General features: G+C 34.0%; 2 protein-coding genes and 1 pseudogene across 3 annotated transcripts; 1 reads left to right on the forward strand and 2 right to left on the reverse strand.

Annotated features, from left to right (window-relative positions):
• Positions 1–813: 813 nt before the first annotated feature.
• Positions 814–2,785, reverse strand: LOC107911937 (transcription factor TCP9). The gene has a single exon (XM_016839946.2). The coding sequence runs from the start codon at positions 2,780–2,782 to the stop codon at positions 1,613–1,615; it is 1,170 nt and encodes a 389-aa protein (XP_016695435.2). The 5' UTR covers positions 2,783–2,785; the 3' UTR covers positions 814–1,612.
• A 6,709-nt stretch (positions 2,786–9,494) lies between these two features.
• On the reverse strand, positions 9,495–11,624 carry LOC107910891 (peroxisome biogenesis protein 16-like; annotated as a pseudogene).
• A 1,959-nt stretch (positions 11,625–13,583) lies between these two features.
• Positions 13,584–20,898, forward strand: LOC107911938 (phospholipase D gamma 1). Of its 2 annotated transcripts, none has more exons than XM_016839948.2 (12): positions 13,584–13,773; positions 14,112–14,187; positions 14,293–16,397; positions 16,766–16,882; positions 17,750–17,944; positions 18,064–18,312; positions 18,496–18,564; positions 18,672–18,819; positions 19,306–19,454; positions 19,728–19,901; positions 20,088–20,285; positions 20,424–20,898. In XM_016839948.2, exons 3-12 carry the CDS (start codon positions 14,598–14,600, stop codon positions 20,715–20,717), a joined length of 3,393 nt encoding a protein of 1,130 aa, XP_016695437.2. In that variant the 5' UTR covers positions 13,584–13,773; positions 14,112–14,187; positions 14,293–14,597; the 3' UTR covers positions 20,718–20,898. The 2 variants fall into 2 exon arrangements, with proteins under 2 accessions (XP_016695437.2, XP_016695438.2); XM_016839949.2 differs by having other exon boundaries at positions 13,609–13,773; positions 18,067–18,312.
• The last annotated feature ends 778 nt before the right edge of the window (positions 20,899–21,676 follow it).

A 21,676-nucleotide genomic window follows, 5' to 3' on the forward strand; every position in this document is an offset into this window, starting at 1 on the left:
ATTTTATCTTCTGTACCTGCCCCACATTTTATCCTCATACGATCCACCTCTTTTCTTTTCTATTTTTATTGGATTAATTCAACATATATCCACCGATTTTCAATTTTAAATTATGCCCAACACTTTTGATATTAATCTTGTAACACTTCATTCTATTAACATAAGTTATAGATGTTTTCTATTTTTTATATTTTTATAAATTAATTAAAAAATTGTATATGATGAATTGTGTAAACAATTTTTAATTTTTATATGAAATTTTAATAAGTATGTTTGTAATATAAAATTGTTATATATTTGTATATATTAATTTAATTTATATTTTTAAAATTTAGTATCATACATATTTTTTTTGTGTTATTATTAATTAATTTCAAACATACATTTTATTATTTTTACATGTATACATGTGTGATAGAATTTCTAATCATATTTAAAATACATAGATTATATAACAAATAATGCCATTAAAATTAAAGACTTATGTGATAAATACATTCTTATCCTTGTATTTTAAAAATATCCTACATCCAAGCTAATATCATATGTAGTATTAAAAAAGAAACTTAATAATTGATATGATACTAATAATTTTAAAAATAATTAGAATATTTTGAAATTTAAAATCTAAATCAAGACATATTAAATCTTATTATTATTTTACACCGTTGATCAATTCACTGATCCTCTTCTTCTTCATTTTCCTTTTCCTGCACATTAAAGAAAATTAATGACAACAACTTAAACTCGTTGGTAAGAAAATTAAGACAAATTAAATACCATCTACCACTCATTTTATAACAAAAACATATATTTCTAAATTCAAAATCGGAACTAAACTTTTATATGAGTTAAACTAAAACAATTATTTACATTTTACAAGTTAATTTCACAGACAGAAATAGAAATCTAGCAAAAGATAAACATGGCGGAAGAGCATCTGATGCCGCAGCCAGAATCATCATCATCTTCTTCTTCTTCTTCCATTTTTGATCATGATCACGTTCTCTCGTAGACCCTACCAACAAATAGCCCCATGTGTCAAATATTTTTTAAAAAAAGAAAGAGCTCCTACAATCAACAGCTAAGTTTCGGACACGTGTCAGAACTAGAGAGTGAGTAAGGTTTAGGCCCACACGCTGGATCTGACCACCGAACTAACCATAGGGACCACCACCTTGGGAAAAATGCAAAAATGGTCCCGTTGGGTCCACCCCTTTCTTCCCTATTGGGTCCCGTGCCCCACACCACATGACATGACAGTGGCCCGTTTGGCCCATCACAATGCACGGTCCACGGAATGCCCTCTTCCCCTGCTTTTTTGGTTCCAGTGTTGACCCACAACTTACGTGGACCCCACCTCCGCCTAATCTCTGACCCCACATTACACGTGCACACCTTTTACAACACCCGTCACGTGCACACGTGCTTCCGACTCCTTGCACCCCTTTAGCCCTTTTACGCCTCCTAACCTTTAGGCTTCGCTCGTTCGTTCATGGCGGATGCACCAATTACGAAGCCACCAATCAGAAGTGTATGAAATTGAAACCCAAACATAGCAAGGAAAAAGAAACACTTTTTTTTTTGTTCCTTCCCTTGTCATGGTTGCTAATCAATGCTTTGAAGATCGAGTCATGAACTGAAGTTCTTGTTTATCATAAATCTCCAAAGAAAAGTCTCTGAGCATCTGAGTCGTTGTCGTAGTAGTCGCACTGGCAGCAGAACTCGAACTCGGTGCCATAACCGACGTCGTCTTAGCCGCCTTGGAAACAGGAACCGTACAACTCGTAACTGCTACATTATTTTGAAGTTGACTTGGTGTTGCTGCTTGCATGGCGGACACGAACGACGATATGGGCCGAGCTGAAATGTTAATTACCGGTGTAGCTGTGGCTGGGAATGTGAATATATGAGGCTGAGTGGAAGGCCCGGCCATGGATGCCATAGGTGGTACCATGAAGAAAGCTCCTGGAACGACGGTGTTTGACGGTATGGCCCAAATTGGAACCAACCCCTGCGGCAAAACAGCTGCTTGTTGCTGCTGCTGCTGTTGAGGAGTAACAACAGGAGCCAAACCAGATGAAACTGAGACGGCGTCGTTTATGTCAACGTACTCGCTATTCGCGGGTCGTTTGTGCTTCTTTTTACTAGGGTCGCCGGGTTCAGGGTTAGCGTTCGAGGTTGTTGGGATTTTAAGGGTCCCATTAACCGACATAGCGATGGCGGGGACGGTACCGGTTCCGGTGGCCGCTATTATCGCTGGTTCAGCGTGCTCCAATAGCCAGCGAATAGTTTCCCCATCCGACTTGTGACCTAATTCTCGGGTCAGCTGAAAGATCCGAGCCGCACAAGTAGCAGGAATTCGGATCCTCCGACCACGTCCCTCGACTTTCGTGTGACGGTCCTTCGTGGACGCTCGTTTCGGCGCGGCGGGTGCTGCCGTGACTGGCGGTACGGGTACACCTGACGGCACGTGCACCGCCGTGGGCATCGCGCCTAAAGTTGTGTCTATGTCAGGCTCTTCTTTGGGGTTCTTCGACGGTGCGACGTCTCCACCGCCGTTGATGCTGAGAACAACTGCTCTGGGATCCGCATCCTCTTCAACCTCAAGTTTATGAATTGCAGCCATTAGTTTAATTTTAAGAAGAAGCACAAAACCACGTAAAACGAAAGAAAACAAAGAGGAGAGAAAAACGAAGCCTTGAATTTTATAAAGAGGATGAAAAGGAAAAACAAAATACTGTGGATTACATCTTACACGGGGAAGTCTTTTTGTACCCATTTTTTAATAATTTCGAACTTTAGATAAAACTCGTTTTATATTATAAAGTGATCAGCATTTAGTCTTACTGTGATAAATAATTAAATATTTTATTTTAAAATAGTAAATATTATTACGAATTTATTTTATTTTTTATATAAAAAACTTCAAAATAAATTAACAAATAATATTTATTAAAGTTAAAAATACTAAAATCTCTAAAGTTTACTTTTTTTCATTCATATATAATTTTTTTATAGAAACATTTTTTACGTGGTTGATCTAGTTAAAATTAAGATTGAGGTGGTTGTTTTTTTCTCTTAATATCTTGATGAAAAGAATCTACGGTTATCTACCGATTGTGGACTGTTGGACCCGCTAGATGATGACACGTGGTGGGCCCCGTTCCACAGGATTATTAGAAATCTGATCGTTCAGGGTCAAAGTTGGTGATGCGTCCGAATGTCCAATTTGCAAATTCTATCGGTATTTTTTATTCTAGAAATTTATTTGGTATATGTAGTCTTTATGTATTATTTTAAAATGTTCAAAGGTGGCATCTATTTCATGTCGACTGTATTAATTTAAAAATAAATATAAAGAAAATGGGACACACATGTGGTAATATTTTCATTAAGGTATTTTACTTTTTTTTAAGGTGCAATAAGTATAATATAATTATAATTATAACTTTGTGTAATTACAATTAAATTATTATTGTATAAACGAATTAAGAACTGATAAAATGTGGACTAAAGTCAACAAATTGAGTCTAATTAAACTAAAACTCCCATACAAGCACGGGTGTAGCTTCTAAAATATTAAATTAGTAAAGGTAAAATTATACGTTGATCCCTTAAAAAATAATAAAGTTTGGATTTAATCCTTTAAAAATTATAAAGTTATAGGCTATTAAAATGATGAAATTGTATTTTTACTATTATAAAAATTACAATTTAATTTCGGCCCCTAAAATTTTTTTTGACTTCACCGCTGCATATATAATGAGAATTAGAGACCAACGCATGAAATCGTGCATGATAAATTTCAAACCTAATATTCAAGACTTTTCAATGCCAAACAATCATCTTCCAATATTATTTTCTTTATTCATAATACTTGAACTTAAAACTTTGCTTCGAAAACATTAAATCTCCGATTAGATTATTATCTTAACAAATATATATTGCTAGTGCACTAAAAAAACTGCACAAGCAAATATAGGTTGGTACCATTTATTTTGAGTGTATTAAAATAATTAAAAAATACTTTGATATCTCTTTAAAGCCGCTTGTAGAGTTCTCTTACTACACAAATAATGGATAGACTAATCACCCATTCCCAATTGCGTATTATTACTAATATTGTTTTTTTTCTTTCTTACAAAGGTTAACTGTCCAAGAAAATCGAATCATTCCAATTTGCATGGGTGACCATGAGATTAGTGCCCAAGAAAATCAAACCCATGTTAAGTTATCCAATATATTACATTATTATATGGTTTAGATGTATTTTATTATTTAGTTGACAAAAGTATAATATTATCTAAGAGAATATGAGAAAGTATTTGGTATGCTGTCGGTGAAGTTTGTAGATTTCGCAAATAGAATCAAAGGTTGACAAATGTTTTAAAAAGTGTAATATTTATCCGAAGAATATTTCATTAAATTATCATTGTTATTGAATATATTTTTAACAATTTCTTCAATATTAATTAAAAAAATGTTGATATGAAAAATTATCAAACTTTTCCAATAGACTTTAAGGTCTTGTATTCTCATTTTTGTTATAGAAACTTAAATGTTAAATCTAAGAAGGGCGAAGTTAGGAAAAAATTTTAGGAGTCGAAATTAAATTGTCTATATTTTTATAATTTGTAAAGAATTAAATCAAAATTTTATTATTTTTAGGGGAGTCAAATTGCAATTTTATCTTTATTAATTTAAACATTTTAAAATTTTAAAAAGCCAAAATAACAAATTTTCCATTTTAGGGGAATTCCGCCTTTTAAATCTAACACAATATAAATGTAATTAGTATTTTTTCCCTTCAATCACTTATTTGAATAAATCAATCTCAAATTTTATTAATAAATTTATTTTATTAAAAAAATTCTAGTTAATTTTTAATTCGATTAATATACTATTTATATTAAATATGATAACCAATAAATTTATCTATTTTTTATTAATGTATTAAGTTAAAATATTATATTAAAAGAATTTAAAATTAGATGTACTTAATATACATACTTAATATAAAAATGTCAAAAATTAAAGGGATGAAGTTGATCAAAACTCTAAAAATGAAGGGTAAAAATGTCTTAAAATAAATATTACAACTGGAATCTGATATTACACGAGCAAAAATTGGTATTGAAATCAACCTTATATTTTGGAATCTATTGTAAATGTATAATTACATGTTGAAAACAATCTTTAGGAGCCAAATGTATGAATGTAAAAATATTCCCAAAATATAAATATGATTTTAAACAAACACTCTAAAAGAATTGTGTTAGTTTTTTTATAAGATGAGAGTCCAATTTTTTCTCATTAAAATATAAAAATTCATAAATATATTTAAAATAATTTTTATTATTAAAATGAAATTCGATTAATGTTAATTCAATCAAAAATTTCTCAGTGTAATGCAAAGTTTGTCCGTTAGTAAAAAATTCAATTTTATGCCGAGGAAAAAAAAAAGGACAAAAAGAGCAAGTGAGGTGAGAAGGACCAGTTGGAGGCGTGGGGGCCAAAATCTGGTATTTGTAGGAAGCATTAAGCATAGGAGGGAGGGGCGGTTGAGGGGTTTCCCCCAATCCCCACCACCATGCATGCGGGAGGTACCTTTGGTGGTTCAACTTTGACAAATGGAAGTCCTCCATTACCTCTCAGAATGCATCCCCCCCTCTTAACAAATGATCATCACTCCTTATTATTACTGTTAATTTTTTGTATCACTATTCACGCCCACACCACATGTCTTAAAAAATTACTGTTATAAACACTTAGCTGTTCACAACTTTTTAGAACTTTAACCCAACAAATTAAATAAAAGGTGAGAGATTTTTTGGGGTTGCTCAGCTGAGGATGATTCTCAAAAACTCATGAAATGAGAAACTGGGAATTAAGAAAATATGGAAATGGAAGTGAAACAAATGTTTGTTTTTTTTTTTTTAAATTTCGTAAATACCTAACTTATTTTATTACTCGACCAACTTTGTTTACTTATTTTTCCAGGCAGGGAAAATGGATTAATATGAAAGCATAAATGGTAAGCAAGAGTGTATGGGTGTCTGTAACAGACCAAGACTTAAACATCGAGCGACCCTGTTGTCTTGTAAGTTGTCGCCTGTAAAGGTACTCAACCAAGCTGTGGTGTACGGCAAAAGATCTAAGGTGGGGGGCCAATGCCCTAATCTGTAAATCCGACGGCTCCACCACTAATTTACACCCTTATAGTGGACCCTACCACATAGGACTCTTTCAGTCTAGGTAGGGCCCCTTTCAAAGCAATTGCTAGTGTGGTGGGATCCCACCATTTTCACTGATCTCGTGAAGGAGCAAAGCACCATGAACCATGGGAGCCCAACCAAGCCAAACCCCCTTTGGTGGTGGTGAGGTAGTATTGAGGGTAGGCCACAATGGGGTATGCCCACTGCCACCCCACTTGCTAGTTGCCTTTTAAATGTGGTCCCCTTATTGGATGGGGACCCCTTATTGGGTGGGGCTACATTTCCCATTTATTTTTTCTTTTTTAAGTGAATTTTAAATTTCTTTGTAACACCCCTAACCCGTATCCTTCTCCAGAATAGGGTTATAGAGCATTACCGGAGTTTACAAATTAATTTTCAGACATTTCATTTCATCAAGCATTCATATTTATAACCAATCAAAATCAGAACATTTATAAGTTAACATTAACCAATTTAACTATACAAGTCATTATAACTAAAATCAAATCATCCAAAATTACTGATAGAACCAATAGATAATGTGATATATCTCCCACAAGCTTTCAACCCAATCGAGCTTCCGATAATCATTTCAAAACATCTAATAATTATACATATTACTAATAATAATTCAATTTCAACAATAAAACACACACATATATATAATGTTCATTACCAAATAGCATTCAGTTCAATTAAAATTATACAAAATATAGTTCATACGAACTTATCAGGCTAAATTGCAGAAATACCAAAATTCAGGGACATTTTAGAAAATTTCTATTTTTTCTCGAATTTCCACCCAATCTTGATCTAAATTAATATTTCATTAAATTAAGTAATTTAAATAATAAAACAATTCATTTCATGCAATTTGGTCACTTTTTGACATTTTTACAAATCACCCTTAAAGTTTCACATTTGTTCAATTTAGTCCCTAAACCTAAAACATGTAAATTGACCATTTTTAATGAAAATTCATGCTAGTTGAGTAATCATATATTTTCCTCCTCCTCCTCTCCATTCCACATCCTTAATATATATAACATGCTTATATGTAGTATAATCTATAATTTCACATTTATTTATATTCATTCAAAGCTGTCCACTTGAGTCATAGTCACTAAATTATTTATATCTTAAGATACAGAACTCCAAATTGAGATCCGTAAATTTTTTATAAAACTAGACTCACATATCTTCTTACCATAAAATTTTCAAAATTTTTGGTTTAGCCAATAAGTACAGTTTATTCTCTAATAAAATCATTGTTCTGCTGTCTGACAGTTCCGACCCTTCTTCATTAAAATTTAATTATCTCTTCATACAGAATGCAAATGATGTTAGCATTTGTTTTTATTGAAAATAGACTCTTTAAGGATTTAAACATATAAATTTAAGACTCTAATTATTTTTCCCCAATTTTTGATGATTTTCTAAAGTCAAAACAGGGGAACACGAAATTATTCTGACCTCATCTCACAAAACCTATTATATCTCATAATTTACAATTCTATTACTTACACCGTTTCTTCTATGAGAAACTAGACTCAATAAGATTTAATTTCATATTTTTTTCATCCTCTAATTCAATTTATACGATTTTTTGTAGATTTTCAAAGTCAGACTACTGCTGCTGTTTCAAAACTATTTTAGTGTAAAATGTTGATTACTAAGTCTATAACACTCTTATTTTCCTTCTCTACACTATTTCTCAACACTTTCTCTTATTTTCTCTTCACTAACATATCAAGAACATATAACCTTATATAATAAAATCCAACATTAATATCAATCTCATACTTTTTCAATAATATCAAACTCAAAAATATATTGAAATCATGTTCTTACCTTGCTTAATTGACTTCAATCTTTAACTTGATTTTCTCTCTCCTCCAGCCCCTATTTCTTGAATCTAACTTGATATTCTAGCTCCCCATAGTCTCCTTGTCAATTTTATCTCTTGGTGGCTATGGAAATTCCTTTGATTTCTAAGTGAAAATGATGGATTTTTGGTGAAATGACCAAATTGTAAAGAAAACAAAGCTTTCTTTCTTCCCCTCTTCTTCTCACGTTAATGCATGCAAAAATGGGGGGAATGGCTGGCTTTTCATCCTTCTTTCCACACATATATATACTAAATAAATTAATAATAATAAAATAATATCATTTAAAAAAAATCAAATTAAAATATTAATAAACTAATATTTATTTATCAATCTAAAATATCTCCAACATCATCATTTTCTTCTAGATTTCTCTCTCTTCTAATTGACCATTTTGCCCCTAATGATCTTTTAAAATTCCATCCTTGAGTCACCACTTAATTTGGTAAAATTGTGATTTAGTCCCTCAAACTTCTTCACCTTTTTCAATTTGGTCCCAATCCATCCATTTTTCTTAGTTTCTAGATTATTCCACCCTTAAAATATTTACACCATTGGTCCTTCAACTTTTTCATATTTACACTTTAACCCCTTAACTTTTGAGTATTTACTCTTGGATAACAAAACTTTTCTCACTTTTGCGATTTAATCCTTTCTTGAATTAATATGTTATAATATACTTCCCAATATTGCCATAACTCAAAATTACCCATTTTTAGTACTTTATTTTCTTATTTTACTATATTAGAGATATTATCTTACTTTCCTTATTGTAGAAATTTTCAAGGTATTACATTCTTTGTGGTCTCAAATGTGTGCGTGTACATGTACCCCACTGCACCACATGTGTCTTTTGCAGCTGCAACGAGGGGACGGGCAGAGAGGGCTTTATTAGCCTGCATCACACCACAATCCACTAATGACATTGGGGCACCCCTTTTTGATTATTTAATACATGAGGGGCGCTTCATCTTTCTGGTGGGACAATGGGACCTCACCTCCCCTCCTCCACCCCCATCCGCTCTCAATAGTTTGGACCACTTCTTTCTTTTTGGTTTAATCAAGTACAAAGGGTTGATTTACAATTGAAACACAATTACAAAGTTTGGATCAAGTTTATGATTGGCATTTCCCAAAGTGCCTTCTTTTTTTTTTTTGGCTTATTTGAATGTGAGCTGATAAGTTCGGATCACATTAATTCCCCTCAATTTTAAGATTTAGAAATAGGGGTTGTTTAGATATTCAACCTGGAATTTGGTGTTAATTGAGACTTTATTTCAATGGAAGTCTTTTGTCACTGCATCATAGGCTCAGTTCACACTGGTATCTTATAAATTTGGTTAAAGAATACAACAGCAACAAAAACATGTATCCGACCAAAAAATAGAACTCACTGCCTTGAACCATGAATGCTTGCAGCTTCACTCTTTAAGATCCAGACATAAGTGTACCTTGTTTGAGCTCCAACTACAAGCTCAACAATTTTTTCTGCCAAAAGGACAACATCGAATATGTTAACTCTGCCTATATTAGCTTGATCAATAATATGGTTGGCATGATGTTAATGAATTCAAGATATTTTAAGGGGAAAGAATCTGTCCAGTGTACCTGCTAGGGTTCCAATCAGTGGAACAGGCTCCAATAGCTTTTCAGTATTTTCAAGTGTTTGCCTAAAGACCAAATATAGATTAGGAAAGGTATCGGAAAAAGAAAGACATAAACTAGGAAGTAAGTACGTGAAAATTTTATCAACTACTTGGTGTACTTGTTAAAGAACGGCTCTCTCTTTTTACCTGGATCAAATACTTCAAATCAGCAAAGCTCGAGTTTAAAGATGTTAAGCCAAAGGTTGATAGTTTGAAAATTATCTAATGATTCTAACATCATCCTTTCAGAGCAAGAAAGATGGAACTGTTGCTTTCTTCCACCCTTCCTTGGTATCGTAAGATGTGATACAAAGCCCATTCCAATAATGTCCACAGCCAGAGAAAGAAACCAAGGAATCCATGATCTAATACCATATCTTCTAATGAACAATAAGTGGCCTCGTAATAAAGAGTACCTCCCCGAGAATAAATACAGCTCCATTAACGCACTTCTCCGATAAAATCATGGAGAGAGTGCGCCTTTCAATAGTTGAAGCTGTAAAAGGAAAAATTGCAAATTTTGGTGAACTTTCCCCATCAATTTAATATAAGTAATAAATCACGAAATTTTAACAAAATAATCACTTTGAGGCTTCATAATTGCATGCTGTTGTTTACTTCTCTGCACCCATAATGGGTCAGATATCATTTGAGCACTCCCTCTAAATCGGCTCAAAAGGGAAGCCCCCAATTTTATGTTGTAAACTTGTATCATCAAAATCTTTCCAACATCTGGTGTCTCTCCTCCATGCAGAAGCATTTTATATCCACAGTTCCGGAATAAAGCTAATCTAACCGTCACCGTCATATACAGCAACTACCAAATTACTAGGTGAAGGCTTAACACCAAAATATTAGAAACAATAGCTTAGGTGAAGATTTAGACTTTGCTCGGTACGGTGAAAAGAAAATTCGAAAGATAGAAAATTGAAGGGATAAAAAACTAGAAGGATGGAAAGCATAAATTTTCTTTCCATAGGTGTGATTGGAATGAGAGATGGAAAAATGGAAAGAAATATGAAAGGCTCATCTTTTCAATTTGGAAGGATCGATTTTTATGCATTGGGATGGAAAATAGTGATCTTCCTATTTTCTTTTCTCTCACTTTACCTTCCAACCAAGCACACTCAAATTTTATTTTCCTTTCACTTTTACCCCTCTCCCATCCCTCCACTTTTCCACCCAATCAATCACACCATTAAAGTGGATATCTCAGATGATGAATGTTTCTTACTTGGTAGCTTCCTAACAGCAATAAAATTCCATCTCTTATCACCATAGTATTGCTCTGCCACAACTTCAACCAAAGTTCCCAAGTCCTTTAGTGCAGATATGTACAACCCATAAGGGAATGACAAAGGGTCAGCCAAGCCAGTATGGCTCTCTTCAGGGGCAGTATCGATTATATGCTCGTTGATGGCAGTGAGTGTGCCCAAAGTTGCAGTTACTACATAAGTGTACCAAATTGTTCAATAAGGGAAAAACTACAGACAACGAAAAAGAAGATACAACTTGCGGAAAACTTTTCATCTTCTCTACTTAGATATGCAGACACCAAGGAAGAAGGGATGGGGATGCCACATTTAAATATTTAATTGGATCCTAATTCCTAATAAAAATATACTCAAAACACTACAATTGGAGAACTCTTTATCAGTTTCTAAGCTATACATAAGTATCCAATGTTACCAAAGTTTCACAAAAACCTGCTTCTGGACCTATCTCTGAATTGGAGAACCTTTCAGGAAGCAGCCATGTCAATCCCTGTAGGACAAACTTCAATAACAGCATAAGATACCAATACTCAAAATTCAGAACACAGTCCAAAGTCTTTCACAAAACCTTGCTTGCATTACAAGCTCAAACATAAAAATCCATAGTCCATAGATACCAAAAACTTGGGAGATATATTATCCACAATGGTATCGAATATTAAATCTACCAGAGCTGCTAACTGGAAAACTGCAAATTTGCAGAGAAAATCATGGTATACAATTACGCTCCATTTAATGAGAGCTTTCTGATCCAATATCTCAAATAATACATGTAAAAGGCAATTTCTTTGTTCTTTTCATTTAATTTTGCGTTGCAAATTGATGTTCCTTCATTTTGCATTTCATTTATGGCAAAAGAAGGTAGAGACAGTAGCCAAAATTTAGACAAGCATAAATGAAACAGAGAAAGTCAGTCACTCTAAACTAATCAACCATATAAGATTCTAATATTTGGCAGCACAAGCAGTAACAATAGATTTAAAGCACTTGAACGTTTCAAAAACCAAAATTATAATCGTCATCAACTTAGAACAATATAAAATTAGCTATAACCTGCCGAAACAAGTGGAAAAAAATATACATAGAGAAAAGCTTATTGATATATGAATATTATGTTGATGTAAAATATAATTCTTAAGTTATTTATTACTTCTAATTTAAATGTTTATTCTAACAGTCACCCTCTCTTTGAGAAATCTCTCTCAAGTTATAATGAACAAAAAATTAGAAAAGGAAATTATAATCCAAATGTTGCACATCAAATTTATATATGAATATATGAATATTATGTTTGGATATTATGACATATAAACTAATGAAATTATGTAACTTTTTGTTAATATATGAATATTATGTTTGGATGTAAAATATAATTCTCAAGTTATTTATTACTTCTAATATTTTTTTTATTGTAGAATAATTAAATTATTTGTTTCACTAATGATATTTTAGCACATTAAATATGTATTGCGGTTTAAAAATAATAAAATAGATTATATATTATTTTTATATTATTATATATTATGATTTTAGTAAATTCATATAAGAATAATTATATTAAGATTTTTATTAAATTATATATCTTTTATTAAATTATATTTAATAATAATTATGTTAAAAAAATTAAATTATTTATTATTTATATTAATAATCTTATTAAAATTTAATAACAATAACAATAATCATCAACCTAAAAAAAATTCTGCTAAGGGTATTCTAGTCATTTTAATTTTTTTCCTTATGCTATTACAACATCATTCCATTCAACCAAACACAAGAATACCATTACAGTTCTATTCCATTCTATTCAACAAACAATTGAATTACTATTACAGTTCTATTTCATTACAGCTCTATTCAATAACAACTCTAATCCATTACAGCGAACCAAACGTGCCCTAAGGGTGTGAATGGATGAATGATGCGTTTATGAAAAAATAATATTGATGATGAGATTAGATATTCTAATAATAGGTGTAAAAATAACGTTGACGGTGAAATTAAATACTGTAATGTAAGACAAAAAGTAATTAAATCACCATATCACACCCCACCGCGCATGTAAATTCACCCTAAAAAGGAAAAGTCAGGCATAAGATATCGACCTTTTTGCACTTAAATGAGCAAGCATTGACTATACGCAATCATCAAGCTATATTTAATCTTCGATTTAAAAAAAAAACTTTAATGATTTTGATATGACAACCTATAATAGTCTACATGTAATTTCATATTGATATGACATTATTTATTTTATATGTTAATCTTAACAAATTTTTTTTAAAAGTATAAAAATTAAAAATATTTATAATTTTAAAAAAATATAAAAAAAAAATTTAAAAATAACATGAAACATATGTGTATTATTATTTGAATTGTCATATTTAAAAATTTAATATTTTAGTCCATATTCTCATAAAAAAAATAATTTGACTCTATTTAAAATGTTAACGATTAAATTAGACTTTTTAAAAAGATTAAAGATCAAATTTAATTAAAAAAGAATAAAAATTAAACAAATATATATAAAGATTGAGAGAAGGCTTTATATTTGTTGAAAAAGCCCATTTAGAAGTAGTTGAAGGCCAGCAATGACTAGACCAAAGAACGACGCGTTGAAAATGCATCTGACCCTTCTTGAGTTTGATTTTAGCGTGAACACGAAGTCAAAACGGCACCTAGTAAAATCACGAATTGTTTTTTTTTTTCTGCAAAATTGGTTCAAAATGCATTTGATCCTTGAGTTTGGGTAAGATTTGTAATCATATTTATCGGTTTTGTGTTTGCTTGAAATTGCGTTGTTCTTTTTCTATTTTGATCTCATAAAATCTTCTCTACTTATTTAGGCTTTTGGTTTTGCTTTTAGTCAAAATCAAATAGAATTGCAGCTTTTTGGTACTTTAATTCTTTGTGTGCAACAATCAATCAAAATGGTAACAAAAATATAAGAATAATCATGGGTTTTGCTTAAAATGTCCTAATTTTGCTCAAAATCGGTTGCTAACTAAGTTTCCTGTTTGAGCTAATAATCCAAGTTTATTTTACTTATTCTTGCTTCTGTTAATGTTTATTCATTGACTGATACAGTGGAGGCTTAGAGCTTTTATGTGTGAGTAATAAAGTTCACAATGTGAATTTTGATCTGCCTAAAGGAACTGATAAGGTATGCGTTTTTTTTACAAGAGCTCAGGATGTTTTAAGCTGCTTAATTTATGAGGAATTTAATGTAGCATATACCTAAGCTGACTCATGGTACGTATTTTCTCAGTTAAGCATGAAGGATTAAGTAGCTTGGATTCGTACCAATTTGATCAAGGAGAGACCTGAAATGCTCATGAAAGGGGAGTCTGTGTGAGTGTTTTAAAAGTTTAGTCTTTGAATTAGGATTGTAATTCTCCGTTGAAAGTTTAGTCTTGGAATTAGTATTTCACTTGAATTCCCCGTTGAAAGTTTGAAACTGAGAAACACAGTTGAGTTTGGGTTCCTTTTTTTTGTTATATGTATGAAGAACAAAGTTTCCTTGGTTTTTTCTGTTGTTTACTTGATTTCATACCGTCTAATTTGATATAAGAAATGGATAATAACCCACACCAAAATCCTTACCCTTATCACCATGGATACCCTCCTCCAAATCAAGATCCATATGCGCCTCCGCCATATCAATACCCTTATAACTCTCCCCAATACCCTCCTGCACTGCATATGTATCCACCCCCAGTCCATGCCCTTGCTGCAGCTCCCATTGACTATGGACATTCTCATTCTTATTCTGGACCAATTCCTTATCAATATTCACACCCAATACCTCCAAATTCTTCCCAACCTGCTCCCCAATATCATGGTAGTTTTCAGTATGGTTCAACTTTTAATCCTTACCAGCAATCCCTATCTGGTCATTACCCACCTCCAAAAAGTAACCCGCAATCATCCTCCACTTATCAGCAGCCTTCACAATATCCTCCTCAATCATCCTCCTCTTATCAACAACCTGCACAATATACTCCTCCTGAAAGTAATTCTGAGCTCCTCTCCACACACATTAGCTTCTCTGGTCATAACCGGCAAGACAGTACAAGTTCCTTAGCAGCAAATACGGGAAGTGCTTCACCTCTTTACCCGCATTTGGATCATCAGTTGAGTAATTCCGAGCTCCTCTCCACACACAATAGCTTCTCTGGTCATAACAGGCAAGACAGTACAAGTTCCTTAGCAGCAAATTCGGGAAGTGCCTCACCTGCTTACCCACTTTTAGATCATCAATTGAGTAATATGCATTTGTCTGGTAGCCATCCATCAGCTCCTGCATCACCTCTGGCACCTTTGGGGCCTCCATTGCCTGCTGCTACTTCAACACCTGATTATGCAAGTGAATCTAGTAATTGGGAGGGGCTTAGTTTAGGCCGAGCTGATTCGGCTAATCACTCTACTTTTTCCCATAATGATTCATTTAATGGATCACAAAAAGGGCAGGGTATGCAGATTGTACCTTTCCAGAAAGGTTCATTGAGAGTTTTGCTTCTACATGGAAATTTAGATATTTGGGTTCTTGAAGCAAATAATCTTCCCAACATGGATATGTTCCATAGGACTTTAGGCGATATGTTTGCGAATTTTTCTTCAAATATCTCAAAAAAGGTTGGAGGGCGCTCGGACGAGAAGATTACAAGTGATCCTTATGTCACAATTGCAGTTGCTGGTGCTGTTATAGGAAGGACTTTTGTGATCAGCAATAATGAAAACCCTGTCTGGATGCAACATTTCAATGTCCCTGTCGCACATCATGCCGCTGAAGTGCAATTTGTTGTTAAAGACAGTGATATTTTGGGGTCAGATATTATAGGAGTTGTAGCAATTCCAGTTGAGCAGATATACGCAGGGGGAAAGATTGAGGGAACCTACCCGGTTCTGAATGCTGCTGGAAAGCCCTGTAAGCCTGGAGCGGTTTTGAAATTATCAATTCAATACACACCAATGGAGAAATTGAGCTTCTATCATCAGGGTGTTGGAGCAGGTCCTGAATATGTGGGGGTTCCTGGTACATATTTTCCTCTTCGGAAGGGGGGTAAAGTGACTCTTTATCAAGATGCCCATGTTCCTGATGGGTGTCTTCCAAACATAAAACTCGATCAGGGGATACACTTTGTGCAAGGAAAGTGTTGGACTGACATATTTGATGCTATTCGTCAAGCCAGGCGCTTGGTTTACATTACAGGGTGGTCAGTTTGGCATAAAGTTAGGCTGGTACGCGATGTTGCTCCTGCTTCAGATTGCACTTTGGGTGATATTCTTAGGTCGAAGTCCCAGGAGGGAGTTAGAGTGCTACTTTTGTTATGGGATGATCCTACTTCAAGAAGCATATTGGGGTACAAAACGGTGAGTAACTTATTATTGCGTTATTTCTCATACATAGTAGCTTCATTGTTACCAGTCATGTTGGCAAAGCTGGGACCTTATTTCCTATCATCTGAATGGTTAGTCCGTTCATGGTTAACTAGGTTCAATATAATGAAGTGTTTAAACCTAATGACAATACAAGTAGATGGTGATCATTGTGCTATCAGATTAATGGAGAAATAGCATGTTCAAAATGAATGATGACAATGAGAGTATGTAAATTTTGATCACTACATGTGTACTATTATTACACCTTTTTTTGAAGATAGGAGTTTATCACTTTTTCAACTTTGAAAAGATTTTCTTATTATGGTTGTTAATTTAACATCTTTAAATTGATAATACAGGAAGGAATAATGGCTACCCATGATGAGGAAACACGCAGTTTTTTCAAACACTCTTCGGTGCAAGTGTTACTTTGTCCTCGCATTGCTGGAAAAAAACATAGTTGGGTCAAACAAAAGGTTTGGTCTAAACAACCATTTGTTTTAACTATTCTATCTCATAAATGCATTCCTAACTCTGCAAATTTGTCCACTTCAATTTGACATCCTTAGACGTTACCGCTAGATTGTTGTACTGTGGGGAAATCATTATCAGCTTTATTAAGATTCTCGAGTCACAGTTTGCACTATTGTTGTACGTGTGGTGGTTGCACTTTGCAATTTACTACCAACTGTGTACGGACTGGGGGTTTGGGAATCAGAAAGTGTATTCAGCTTGGAGATTTCATACTTCTGAAGAAAAAAACTCTGGCTTCTTGACTGCCAAAAGTAGTATTTTCAACTTTTTACATCTATAAGTTGCACTTCCAAACTTTGACAGAGTACAGCTGAATGAGGGAAATCCTATAGGTCTTTCAAATCCCTTTTTATGGATATATATTAGAATAATTCATAGACCAAATTCTAATTCCATTTTTGCATCTATACCATAATGGTGATCAACCTTTCAAAAAAATAACCGGAGCCCTTCTACTTCATGTTACTGTTATCTCATTTGAATAGGGATATAGTTTTGTTGTCTAAATTTGATGGTGAATACCATTCCGCAATTTTGTTTTTGTTTTCCTTTTTTAGTGGATTTTAAATTTCTCATAGGCCTGTGAAATAGCAAATCTTTTAGTTCGTATGCTAAATGTCTTGTTATCAGTTCTATTTATTGGTGGTGGCTGGTATATCTTAGGAGGTTCAAGGGGATTGGAACCTTGGATGTTAACTCTCCTGAGAGTAAACACTAAGCCATCCCTAGATTTTTGAGCTTATTATATGTTGTCCTGTTCCTTATGTTTGGCTAAAGCACTATGTTTTTCTAATGCAATTAATCATCAGGAAGTTGGAACGATTTATACACATCATCAGAAAACTGTAATTGTGGATGCTGATGCTGGGAACAATCATAGAAAAATTATTGCTTTTGTTGGTGGCCTTGACTTATGTGATGGTCGGTATGATAATCCAGATCATGCTTTATTTAGGACACTTCAAACATATCATAAGGATGACTATCATAACCCAACATATACGGTAACTACTTACAATTCTTGTTCTTTTGTTTTATGACATTTGGACAGCTGCAAATACAACGGTTCTCTACCGCAGTATATAAGATTACCTGCTCATTATTTAATTGCAAATTACTTCAGCAGGGTTCTACGGTTGGTTGTCCAAGAGAACCTTGGCATGATATGCACAGTAAAATTGATGGCCCAGCTGCATATGATGTTCTGGTCAACTTTGAGGAACGTTGGTTGAAGGCAGCCAAGCCTCACGGACTTAAAAAATTAAAAAAGCCCTTTGATGATGCTTTGCTGCGGATAGCAAGAATTCCTGACATTATGGGAGTTTCTGATTTTACTGAGAATGAGAATGATCCAGAACGTTGGCATGTTCAGGTAATTTTGCTACTTGATCTTGGCTTTTGTCATAAATGGGTTAGTCTAGTGGGTGAAGTTCAAATAAATCATTGGTTTTTCTTGGTGAATGTGATTTTCAAAAATTGCTTTGACTTTGACTTTGACTTTTAGTTTTCTACAAACGGATTGTTTTTATTTATTGTTTTGGGGCTTCACGTGCAGATTTTTCGCTCGATTGATTCAAATTCTGTTAAAGGCTTTCCAAAGGATCCAAAAGATGCAACAAGCAAGGTAAAGAGAAGGTTGCCCTTTGATTTGCTTTTTCTTTTGCTTGGGCTTAATTATATATTCTTAGGGTTTCCAGTGTAGAAGCTGACTGATTATTGTTTCCATGACAGAATTTGGTGTGCGGTAAGAACGTCCTTATTGATATGAGCATACATACAGCATATGTGAAGGCCATTCGTGCTGCCCAGCATTTCATTTATATAGAGAATCAGTATTTCCTTGGATCCTCTTACAATTGGAGCTCTTATAAAAATTTAGGTAAGACATAAATTAGTTTTTGATGGTTGTCATGTTTTGTGACTAAAGTGAGAAAGTTGCATGGACCTTGCTTTGCAATGGCAATTTTGGAATGCTTGGATGTACAAATTATGCATTTGAATAAGGTTAATATACGGAGTTTGTTGGGGCTCAGTAAATATTGGTTCAATCTTTGCACCAATACTATTCATTTCTGTTTTAATTAGAAAGTGGTAAAAATCTTAGACTTCGATATATATATATGTATAGAAGAAATAAAAGTAAAAAGATGAAGAACCAAACTTTTTGGTTAAACATATCAGTCAGATTATCAATGTATCAAGTCCATGTGCTAAATACTAATATGAATATTTTGTTAGTCCTATTTGTTTTTGGCGATATCTGATATTTCTTGTGTTGGATGCTTTATGGAAATTTTCATGGGAATAATAAGGCATTTGTTCATAGTTTGGTTCAGTACGCAATAACCTTGCATTCTTTTCATAGGTGCTGACAACTTAATTCCAATGGAAATTGCTCTTAAGATAGCCAGTAAAATTAAAGCAAATGAGAGGTTTGCTGCATATGTTGTTATTCCAATGTGGCCAGAGGGTGTTCCAACAGGCGCTGCCACTCAAAGGATTTTATATTGGCAGGTAGAGTTTTAATGAAAACTTATTGTTAAAATGTTTAAAGCTTTGACTGTATTATTGTCATAATTTTTAGAATTCCTCAAGATGTCTGCTTTGGAGCAAGTCCTACATAAGCTTTTGCTTGACACTGTTGGTTCATTTCGAGCATTAAGACTTTGTGTATACTGCTTTGGCATGAATTCTCTGAGAATCATATCTTTTTGTCTTAACTAAACAATTGTGATTAAAACTAGATATTAAAAGGCCATTGATCTTGAATTGTTGCTGTCATTGCAGAACAAAACCATGTCAATGATGTATGAGACTATTTACAGGGCTTTGGTAGAGGCTGGGCTTGATAGTACTTGCGTGCCAGAGGACTTTCTTAATTTCTATTGTCTTGGCAATCGTGAGCTTGATGGATATCAACCTCCTATTGACGAAAGTCCTAAGGCTGCCAATACTCCTGAGGTAATCTATACATGTCCCTAAAACCTTTTTTTATTTTTGGTAGTTCAACGTCTTGGGCATTATCATGGTGTTCTAAGACCCTCAAACCTGACCCAAAAGCTTTGGCCAGGCTTCCAAGGTGGATAAGAGCCATGATTGAATATCTCAAGCATAACCCTGAATATTTTTCTGGTTTTTGCATTCCAGGCTCTTAGTCGAAAAAGTCGAAGATTTATGATCTATGTCCATTCAAAAGGTATGATAGTTGATGATGAGTTTATAATAGTGGGATCTGCAAACATCAATCAACGCTCCATGGAGGGTACCAGAGACACGGAGATTGCAATGGGAGCTTACCAACCTCAACATACTTGGGCAGCAAAACGTTCTAGTCCCCTTGGACAGGTAACCCTCTCAATTACATCCGTATTAATGATACAATTCCCTTGTTAACTTAATGAACCATGTGATCCTGGTAACACAAACACGGCTGTTTCTTGTATTTTCGCCATTATATGCCTAACTGTGTGTTGTTTATTATAGATCTATGGGTATAGGATGTCATTATGGGCAGAACATATTGGAGTAGTCGAGGACTGCTTCGCTCGACCAGAGAGCCTTGAGTGCGTAAGACGGATTAATCAAATGGCTAAACTGAATTGGAGACAATTTGCGGCAGAGGAAGTGACAGAGATGAGAGGGCATTTGCTAAAGTACCCGGTTGAAGTGGACCCCAAGGGTAAGGTCAGGCCCCTTCCTGGATCTGAAACTTTCCCTGATACTGGAGGAAGCGTTGTCGGCTCATTTCTTGGCATACAAGAAAATCTTACAATTTAACCAAATTTGTTACTATATCTACTATACAAATAAAGTTTCGATACTATAAATGAAATATTTATTTATACTATATAGTTTTAAAAGTCCGTTTTATACAAATTTGTATAGTCAAATCCATAACAAATTTTGTACTTGCCTATATTCATCGTTTCAAATAGAAATAATCTTTGTTCTTTTGTTAGCATCTTTTTTCCTCTATTAATGTTTTATTTAGTATTGTTGTTGTCACGTTTTTCATATTAAAAAAATCTAATGACTAAAATCTTGACAGATTTAAAAAATATATTATTTTGATATTTAAGAATTCCTCTTTTTCAATTAAAAATTCTTCAATTATTAATATAAAACTAGATGTGTATTAGTTTAGTTTATAAAATTATTTTGTTGGTGTTGCGCTCGTGGTTTCTTTTGTGAATATATAAACATGAAACGGCTGAAAGCGTAGAGACTTGGGGGGGGGGGGGACGGCAATGAAAATTAAACTTCGAGAGTGACCACCACCACGCTGGATCTGACCGCCGAGTTAACCGTAGGGACCACCACCTTGGGAACAGTGCAAAACGGTCCCCTTGGGTCCACCCATTTCTTCCCTATTGGGTCCCATGCCCCACATCACATGACATGACAATGCGATAAGGTGGCCCCTTTGGCCCATCACAATGCACGGTACGGAATGCCCCCTTCCCGCCTGCTTTTTTGGTTCCATTGTTGATCCACAACTTATGTGGACGCTCGTTTCGGCGCTGCGGTTGCCGCCTGTGGGTAAAGGGTCACATATCATCCTTGCACCCTCTCCAGATCGGCTCAAAGCAGTCAACGCCCTTCCTTCAAGATTGCACGAGTTTCGGCCATTGTGCAATAAAAAATGTCCACGATCCCCATTTAATTGGATCCTAATAAAAATATATTTAAATCACTACAATTAAAGTGCTGTGTGCTAATACATTTCTTTCTAAGCT

The sequence above is a fragment of the Gossypium hirsutum genome, chromosome D11, assembly GCF_007990345.1.
Source record: "Gossypium hirsutum isolate 1008001.06 chromosome D11, Gossypium_hirsutum_v2.1, whole genome shotgun sequence".
Classification (NCBI taxonomy): domain Eukaryota; kingdom Viridiplantae; phylum Streptophyta; class Magnoliopsida; order Malvales; family Malvaceae; genus Gossypium; species Gossypium hirsutum.